This window comes from Lepeophtheirus salmonis, chromosome 6, assembly GCF_016086655.4.
Source record: "Lepeophtheirus salmonis chromosome 6, UVic_Lsal_1.4, whole genome shotgun sequence".
NCBI classification, from domain to species: domain Eukaryota; kingdom Metazoa; phylum Arthropoda; class Copepoda; order Siphonostomatoida; family Caligidae; genus Lepeophtheirus; species Lepeophtheirus salmonis.
In genome coordinates this window covers 3,128,414-3,138,871 of record NC_052136.2, presented here as the reverse complement: position 1 = coordinate 3,138,871, position 10,458 = coordinate 3,128,414, and the positions used below count along the sequence as shown (strand labels likewise).

General features: G+C 33.2%; 1 protein-coding gene across 1 annotated transcript; it reads left to right on the top strand.

Annotated features, from left to right (window-relative positions):
* Positions 1-5,899: 5,899 nt before the first annotated feature.
* LOC121119319 (uncharacterized) lies at positions 5,900-8,023 on the top strand. Its single transcript, XM_040713954.2, has one exon. It carries the CDS (start codon positions 5,945-5,947, stop codon positions 7,898-7,900), a length of 1,956 nt encoding a protein of 651 aa, XP_040569888.1. The 5' UTR covers positions 5,900-5,944; the 3' UTR covers positions 7,901-8,023.
* Positions 8,024-10,458: the final 2,435 nt, after the last annotated feature.

Below are 10,458 nucleotides of genomic sequence, written 5' to 3'. Positions count from 1 at the left end.
TCAAAATATGTCTATAATATACAGTAGGGAGCACTATGAACATTGCACCCTGTAACCATTTTTTATACAGACAAAACTAAAATGAGCATTGTTTTTACTTTTTGTACCTAATCTTTAAATTCAGTTGAGGCTTGGCATTCTTTTTTGAAACAGTGTATGTATCTTCTTTTTTTTTTCATCGACGAATTCTGTTTTTATCTGACATATTAATGAGGGTTATTCATTCCATAAAATTAGAATGACAAGTTCGGTGATTATTCTTTAGTTTAACCAGATGAATAATGAGAAAAGCGAGATTAGGTAGAGTGATAACCCTTTTCAAAATTAATAGAATTTTTGGCTCGCCCTTTTTTTTGGATTTGGCAATATAAATAGTGAATTATCTTTTTCTAAACTGTGATAATTATATCCTTTTATATTACGTCCATCATACAAGCTATTTTTGTTAATATACGAAGCCGGATTGAATATTTGCGTGTGCTTCTTTAAGACGGAATGTAACCCTGAGGATTTATTGCTGTTACATATACACAGTAAATGGTATGCTATCCCTCCAAATCCTTGATAAGCAAAAAGTTTAAAGGGAAAGACATAATTACTGGATAATTCATAGCAAGTCCTCAACAAAGGAATCATTAAAATGCATCGGGTTGGACGGCAGGATTGGACTTACCAAAATTGTTGAAAGTGTTAAATATCAAGAGAAAAACAATGAGAGCACAAATCAACAAATTATTTTGATGGTTAAAAGCAGTTTCAGCTTTCAATTTCACAAACTAAAGATAGAGGGTTGATCTTATTTAGTGTTACACATTTTATTATTGTCAATCCGCAATTACTTTGGTGCAAAATGACGGAGGAGGACAACAAGACTTCTTATCTCTTAACAGAGCATGCTCAGAGGGTTGGAAGGAGCAAAAATGATTTTAAATTTCTCCCGGGCAAAGTTTTGCTGTTTAATTGAAGAAAAATTTCAACATTGATGCCACTGTCAATAAACCCACAGCTCCTACATCACAAACAAACATCCAGATAATGGCTCAGCTTCAGTCTTCAATACAAACAATCCAATGACCAGGACAGGCCAAGTCTTCCGTCCTATTTTAGAGGAGAGGAAGGAGTGGCTCAAGGAAGATGTTTACAAACTTAAACGTAGAACTTCTGGATAAGAAAGTGTTACCTTGGTCCCGATAAAAGTTTAGGTACAACTTTGTTTTCATTTCAAAGGAGGCTTTGTGTCATTGTACAGCTAAGACTCATGCCTTCCTGAGAGATAAATGTCCGCACTTTTGGGACCTCATCTGTGGCCGACCTCATCTCCAGACATAAACCTATGGGAATACTCTATAGACGCATCTGGGGGAGAGGGTGTGTCCTACTTCTCACAACAATGTTCAGTCTCTAAATACTTCTATCAAGAATTAGTCGACCAAGCTCGAGTCTCACTTCATAGTCAAGGTCTGCAAGGGCCTCGTATTGAGACCATTAGTAGGACTTAGGGCGGCTTACATATTGAATAAAAGTTGTACTTAGTACTATTTTTAGATGATTTTGTAAAATAAATGTCTTCACAAAACCTCTCATTTAAATTTTACTCTTGAAAAATTGAAAATAATAAAATGTATACAACTAGATAAAATCAAACCTGTACTGATCAGGATCTGGTTCCTTTTGTAGGAAAGATGCAAAGTAGAAATTCCTTCTTTGCTCACCATGAACACATATTGTTAGCAAGTTTGGTGGATAAGGATTTTGAAATTAGAGAAATATCCATGTCATTCCCAATCTGTGGGTAGGGAAGTGAAACTTGTTTCAAAGGCATCCTGTCAGGTTTACGGATAGAATCAAAGACCCTTGAAAACAGATCTATCACTCATATGGAGGAATGACGTGGTTGAACTACTTATACGATTACTTATCCGTGACATTACCAAGACTCTCATTCAGAGTCTTTTGATTCGCAGGCGCCATTTTACTTTGTCTTATATTTAAATGATTTCTCAATAAACATTCTTAACCTGCATAGAAGATGTAGATTTCTTCCTCGTGTGTATGCAAAACTTTTTGAATATGCTATAAAGAAAATTGTTTTTTAAAACTTAGCTTTAAGAAGGGGAATTAAATACAGATGCATCATAAGGAGAGGGGCTGATCCCCCCCCCCTCCCCAATAAGAAATTTTCCCTCTTTTCTAGAAAAAGTAATATTAAAAAAATAATTTAAACAAACTAAATTTTCAAAAAAAAAATTAAAAAATTTATTATTTGAAATTAACTAAATTTTTCAAAGAAAAATACAAAAAATTTAATTTTCTATAAATAGGTAAGAATTTTTTAAATACTTGATTTATTCCAAATACCAAGTCCCCTCCCATATTGAAAAAATCTAAATATATGTAATCCTGCAAACGCCCCTGAAATATGTACGGACTTAATTTAAGCTCGTTAAATGATAAATGAGTCTATTTTATTGTTTTCTTTCACGTGTTAAAATCTTCTAGACTTAATTGTAGCAGCGTAACATTTGTCCATTACAGATCGTAAGTGTCTATTTTTTAGTTGGACAAACGTATAATTTGTTACCTTTCATCTGTTTAAAATGTGTTATAAAAAATAAGAGAAATTGTTGTTTGGCAGTGACCATAATTATGATGTTTTCTGCTTCATTTGGTGTGGAAGATTTTGTTTTATTCTTATCTTATCTTCATTGTTATTGAGAGACGAGTAATAACTGTCGTTTCACCTCTTTTTATGATTATTATATTTATAATTATGCCATTACCTTCTTTTAAATACCTAGTAATTAAACTACAAAAATATATTTGGTTCTTAATAACCACACGTTTGTAAGTACCTTAAACCTTGGGTTTTGTAAGGGTTTTAAAGTGAATTAAAAAAGTAAAAATATGTAGATAATTTAAGTTATAGTTGACGACATTACCTTTATTGTATTACACAATTTACCCCCCACCCCACCCGCCGAAAAAAAACCCAGAAGAAATGCCTGAAATCAGTCGGTAGTTAGCCAAAAAACTCAATTTTACCAACTGCTATGTCTCGCTTACATTGTCATATTATTGTTCCACAGTTTGTATCAAAATGTATATATACCAATATTGCCTAGTAATATTGATTAAAATCGTAGTTATTTATTTGTATCCCTGTATGATAGGCAGAATTTCTTCAAAGAAATAATAAAATACCCATTAAAATCTAAAGACCGAATTTTAAACTTCAAAAAGATATAATTTATCTATTAAGAATGGCATTTCAACAAAATTAAGAGATCACTTACACACATCTATTTATAGTATTAATCATTCACATAGCCGCCCTTACCGGCAATGATGGCTTCCAGGCGGCGGCAGAAGGCATGGTACTCGCTGTGGATGTAGTCCTCAGTCATAGCGTCCCAGTGCTGGCCCACAGTGTCTTCGAGGTACGTGGTGTTTTGATGAAGGACACTGCAGGCCTTTTTCTTGACAGGTAACTGAAAGTTGTAGTCGAGGGAGTTGGCATCAGTCATATAGTCATAATAGAGTTTAAAATAACTACATAGACTCATTCAAAAGAGTCTTTTAACGGAGGAGAGGGATTTCTTTCATTGTTGTTGTCAAAAATGGTCTCTCCAACCTCGCTAGGATATTCCCACTCATTTTTTTTATAGCTCTCTGAACAGTCTGGTTTGAAACCCCGATATCTCCTGCTGGGCCCTCATGGACTTGAGGGGATTGGCACGGGCTGTTTTATTTACCTTCTGTGTCTCCAATTTGGCCTTTGACATAGCTCTTCTTCCTCCATAACGTTTTGGACTTCTTGTCGACGTAGACGGTGGTTCTGGAGACACCCAACTGTTTGGTGTGCGCAAATGGAAATATGTCTACCACGTTCATGTGTCATCTTCTCAGCTTGAACGTAAGCTAGAAAGGTAAGGGATTTTTTTTTGTTACTAAATGCATATGCTTTAATATATCGAAATATTAATTAATTTTAATTACTCGAGCTGAATTAATTATTGAATTAGTTAGTGTGCAGATTTCAATGGACTACCTGTTATAAATATGTCGGGTCTAACAAAAAAATTGCAATACTAAGACTTATTTGAATTAATTCAATTATATTTTACCTCATTTTTATAATTTTCTGCTGAAAATTAATAGAAATATTTCATGAGCGTCCTTATACAAAATACATCAAAGCATCCAATACAGGTGTTTAAACCGATGACTAGCCAATAAGCCAAGAACAAGTTTTTGAAAATGTATGTTGTTTTATACAAAACAAGCGGAACAATACAGATATTATAAAGGTTAATACGATTTTGAAAGTTATAAATTCCTCCTATTTCTAACCTTATTAACTACTTGAACGTTTAGAGAAATCCAATTGTCCTCTATTTTTCATTTCTTCCATTTTCAATCCCAAGCATTCCAACCTTATTGGTTGCAGGACAACTGGCAATGACAATACCATCAGCAAGAAACCATAGCCCAATAGGGATAACACTAGTATTTATAACGATCAAGTCGATCCCTGATTTCATTTCAAACTTCTTGAAATAAGACATCACAACCTCCAATCTTCGAAAAAACTGGAATTCCGAAATAACATCTATACACAGTGTCACATCATCTACATAAAGATCAATTAAATGTTTAAACTCAATAAAAGTAATCCCAAATCCATAATACTTTTTTTTAATGTTCCTTTAAATGGTTAGATGCAGTTGTACTGATTAAGTATAAGTAAACATTATACTATTACATTTACTCCATCTAAACTAGGAATCTTTTCATATTACGAAAGTATATTTCCTTCTCTAGGAATCGCCTGGGCGCAACGCACATTGAATTCAAGAGAATAACTTCTTCTGAGCGCGTTGTCCATGAGCTACGGCGATTTAATTACAATATTTACGAGTCAAGGCTAAATAATATACCTCATTGGCCATGACAAACAGTAAAATAATTTTTTAATAAAAAAACTACTTCGTACTCCTAAAGTAGTTAAAAAAGCTATAAGTTTTTATGAACAAACTGGGGACTTGAATTAGGTTTAAGTCCTAGTACATTTAAAAGAGATACTCTAAACTATTCACCCTAAATTTTATTGATACAAGACGCAGTTTTTCTATTCTTGGAATTTTTCTACTAAGCTTTGCTATCAACTAGGATATGAAACTTTTCATGCCTTGCTATTATTACGAAAAAATGTTAATTTAGGGGATCTAAAAACTGAAATATAAAACTTTATTTGCTTTGATAATTTACCCAATAATTCTAAATAACTTTTTAAGCATTATCGATATAATCAATAATTTATCTTCATTACTTTACGCTACTATAATAAATTGCTAATGAAACCTAATTAGGCCAGAGAATAACACAATCAAAAAACTACTCCCCCAAAAAAAAAAAAAAAGACATAATCCCACACTAAACAAAAATCCTGAGGACGCCGTGAAAGTGAAAAATTCGACAAAGTATCCAAATAACTATAGCAATTTGAGTACTGGAAAATATTATTATCATGAAAACACTTCTGGCCCAGTCAAAGATACATCTCGTGGTGGGAAAAACTTATTTACCAGGCAAATAAATATATTCAAAAATGTATCGTGTGTTCGTAGCTTTAGTGGAATGTAAAGGAATTCGCAATTTTTCAAAAACACTTTCTAATTCTTATGATATGTTGCTTTGAAAGTCCATAGAAAATATTTATCGATTTTGTTCCTTAAGTACTACAATAGTTTAATCCGTTTCACAAGTCAAACTCTTTAAAATCAATATCAAATTGATATTGAAGGATTAACATTTTGATCCAAAGATAATGAAGAAGTAATTTAAGGATTAGTATCATGCCACAATAAAATTAATAACTGATGGTTCTACAAGAACTTTTCAGTATCTCAAAAGCACTGAACAACGTTAAAAGTTGATTAGTTCAATGAGTCGCCGTCAGGATGTTAGAGTATCACCATTCACTGGATCGGTGACAATCAGCGCAGAACATGATTCGGATGAAAATTCTCTGGCTGCAGATTTGCAAGCAGGATTTTGTAAGATTAATCCTGTTACCAAAACTGGTCAACGGCTCTACATGATTCATATGCTGTTATTGCCATTTTTGCCTATAGCAGCTTTGATTATTCAGAATGCAATAACATTAAGTGACTTACTACAATACCAAAAAGAAGTACAGAACTCCGGAGTAAAAGTCGATGGTGCCACGCACTTGGAAAAATTTATTACAAACATGCAGAGAGAACGTTCAGAAGTCGCTTTCTACATATTTACATATGGTAAACAAACCCTGGGATTTAATTTATCAGAAAGATTCAAAATTACTGATGAAGCATTGGAAAAAATGCCATGGCCAACTATGAGAGTATCAAAGGAAAATGAGAAGATGTTCAAATCAAAACTTCGATTTCAAATTAGACATGGGGATTTTAGACAAAGAATATCACAAGATGAAGAAGATATTAACTCCATACTTAACTGGTATAACTCTGCGGATGCAGTTTTCCTACAACATCTATCTACTGGGATTAAAACAACAAACTCCAGTGCAGTATGGAGGTATTTGATTGCTTATGCAAATTTGCTGCGTTGTATTGAAAACTTGGGCATTGCAGTTGCCTATGGAATAAGATATTATGGGCAGGGAAGGATTACTCATGATAACTACATTCAGTTTATTCGTCACTTTACCCTTGGCGATGAATACTTGGAGCAATCAAAAAATTACGTACCTCAAGTTAAAGAAGAATATGATGTGATCAAAAATAAAGGTGGGCATTATTCTACATTGGCAATGAGTCGAAAGGATGTTCTGAATCAAGTTCCTAGAGATGCAAACACGGATGAGGCATTAACTTTCTATCAAGCTACGTATGGGTATACAGAGGATCTTAGAGTCGTTATTCAAGATCTAAGAATGAGAATAAAGGGTATTGTTGATGCTGAGTTAGTGGCGGCAAATCAACAGCAGGCATTTGGTATTGCAATCCTCATTTTAGTTTTAATTATTAGTCCCGTTATTATTTTCCTCGTGAGGAATGCAACGGTTACTATTCAAGTATTCAGTTTATCCCTTTCTAAAAAAGCCCAAGAACTCAAAATGGAAAAGAAAAAAGCAGACATGCTCTTATTTCAAATACTTCCCCAACAGATTGCATTGAATTTAACAAATAAAAAATCCGTATTCGCTGAGCGTATAGAATCCGTCACTGTGCTTATAAGTGATGTCGTTGGATTTCAAGAAATGGTTCATACAAATACTCCGGTAGAGACAGTAATATTTTTGAATATGTTGTATAAAATGTTCGATACAAGAACAGATAAATATGAAGTCTACAAAGTGGAAACGGTTAATGATTCGTTTATGGTTGTCTCTGGTGTACCGGCTAAAATTGGGCAATCTTTAGGCAACAAGCATGGCTCAGAAATTGCGACTTTAGCACTGGATCTTCAAGCCTCATCTGCCGGATTTATAACACCTAATAGGCCAAAAGAAAGACTTCAACTCAGAATTGGTATACATTCTGGTCCTTTAATCGCTGGAGTACAAAGTGTTGGTAACAAAATGCCAAAATATCGACTTTTTGGAGAATCCGTCAATATCGCTGCTCATTTAAATGCTACAGGAGAGGCACATCGTATTCATGTTAGTGTAGAAGCTAAATTGTTATTGGATACTCTTGGAGGATTTCATTTTGAAAAAAGTGGAATGATTGAAATGAAAGCTAAAGGTCTAGTAGAGACATTTTGGTTGGTAAGCAAGGAAGGGGCAATTTTTACAGAGCCGAGAGAAGCGCTCGAAATGTATGGAACGGACGATAGTCCTGAATATTTTGAGAACTTATCGAAATATCTTTCATTAGAAGATGATAATGTTTAATTAGATATTGTCTAACTTATTGTAATACTTTTTAAATATGTTAATTTTAACTGACCAGATTGTAATCATGTTAAACCAACTTTGTCCTATATAACTCGCAAATAAAATGAAAATCACTATTAATTGTTTATTTGAATGAAAAAAAAATTAAAGGAGTACCATTTTCAATTCGTCAGAGTGACGGAAAGATTCGCCCTGGGAAGTTTAGCCCTCATATATATATATATTATAGTATGTATGTATCTTTGCGCTTCAAATGGTTCTTCTTTCATTTGAAGTCCTTTGTAATTCATATTTATTACATAAAATTCTTAAAATAAGGGAACTTTAATTCAATTTGAATATATTTAAAATATAAAAAAGGAAAGAATAATGCTATAACTTTTTATAATGAGTTCAACCCGATTTTTTTATTTGATTTATACACTATTATATTTGTGGTTATGTTGGGATTAGAAAAAGAAGAAGGTCCGAATTGAGAATAATAAAGTACTTTCTAATTCAAGGGTTAATTAGGTATAAAAAAATATGCTCGAACTCATTATATAAAGGTGCGGCATTCATGCTTGATTTTTTATATTTAAAAATATACAAAAATTAAATTAAACACGCTCATTTAACGTGAAGGAATGCAAAAATGCATTAACTATTTACTTCAAGTGGAGGGAACCCCATTTTAAACCTTCAATTATATGTGAGAATTATATATTTTGCCATTATATATTTATATATGAGTGCTAAACCTCCCAGGGTCAAAATTATTGGGCAAAACATCATAGAACAGTACCCTTGTTAATGTTTAGACGTCTTCTTTTACAACTACAGGATATATTTCTTTCCCAGAGATTTATTTGGGTTTTACACCTTCACGAAATATTTCTCATTTCCCGAAATACAATAGTATATTATTGTTGCTCTATTTGTGATAATGTTACAATGAAGAAAATGAGAATTGAAAATACAGCAAAGGTGAATTATGCCCTCCCATTTTTTGTGGAGAGGTAGGATCGGCTCAATGCAGATGCTTACAACGGGATAAGAAAGTGTTACCTTGTTACAATAAAAAAGTTTGGGCACAACTTTGTTTTCACGGAGCTCCATGTAATCGCCTGTTTAGACTCCGGCCTTCCTCAGAGACATTTTTCAAAAGTTTTGGGACCTCATCAGATGGCCGCCTTCTTCTTCAGGCACAAACTACTTAGACTATTCTATCTGAACATATCTAGAGGGGAAGATATGTACTACTCCTCACAGGAGTGTCCAGTCTGTAGAGACTTCTATCAAGAAGCCAAGCTACCAAGCTCGAGTCTGACTACATAGGAAACGTTTGCTCAGTGATTTAGGTCTTCTATTGAGACAATTAATAGAACTAAGGCCTTACATATTGAATAAAAGTTGGTCTGAACACTTTTTTCAGATAACTTTGTAAGGTAAATGTCCTCATTAAAACTCTCGTTTTATTTTCATAATATAAATGATAAAATGTGTACGCCTAGATAAGATCATCCCTTTAAATTTCACTATATTTATTATTCATTAAAGACATCCCAAACTTAGGTAATTTTCATACAAAATTACAACTTTTCTGCAACAGCCATAATCGAAATTTGAAAAAAGTTGAAGAGCAAACTGCCATACTGTACATGTATTTTGTATATTATACAGGATTTCATGGAAGATTGGTAGACAAATACATGAAGATGGGCAGATAAATATGAACAGGTGGATGATATTAAAATTATTTTTGTGTTCATGAAATTTATTGATGTACATTAATTAGTTTTAGCAAACCCAAATTTTGAAAAATTATGGAATTTTGAAATGGAGTGTTTTAAGTCATATACTGACTATTTACAGAAAATATTTTTGGCAAAGAACATTATGCCAAATTACAATTTCGCATATTTTGGGGGGAAATGACATTATAATGAATAGATAAATTTCTAAATTGTCGTGTGTTAAAATGCCCGTTCAGAAAATTGTACTTGCGGGAAAAGGTTTAGTGAATAGTCCTAAAATCTTTTTAAATATTGAAGTTTGGAATACGGGTGCTAGGGTTCTTCTGTCCCTGAAAGTTGTCTTTGTAGAGGATCCCAGGAAGTATCGGAGTGAAGTAAGGAGGAATTGTTGCCTCCCACCCTATTCTGAAAAAAGTCATAAAATGAGTTGGAATTTAGCCGATTCTTCGAACTATGAACTGGTTCTACAATAACTCCTTGGAATTGTTCACAGTTTAAAAGGGGATCATTCTAATTCAACCAATCAACATTCGGAAAACTGATTTGGAGAAAAAAACAGAGAAATCAACAGCTGACTACAAAATATTTTGTATATTTTTGTGACAGCAAAGTACCCTTGTCCAGTGTTTACCACTACAATTACATTTCCTGGTTTGACGTCCCCATTGAAGAATTCTGACGGCCACAAGGGTGGTGTGCCTATTAGTTTTCTTACCTTCTTTACAAAAAAAAGAGTTTACACATATTATTATAGACATTTCATTCTTTAGGTTAGATTCCTTATTTTTTATATTAACTTTTTCCTTTGTATGTATATCA

Coding starts and splice junctions, on each gene's coding strand:
- LOC121119319 (XM_040713954.2), top strand. CDS start 5,945: ATGAGTCGCCGTCAGGATGTTAGAGTATCACCATTCACTGGATCGGTG.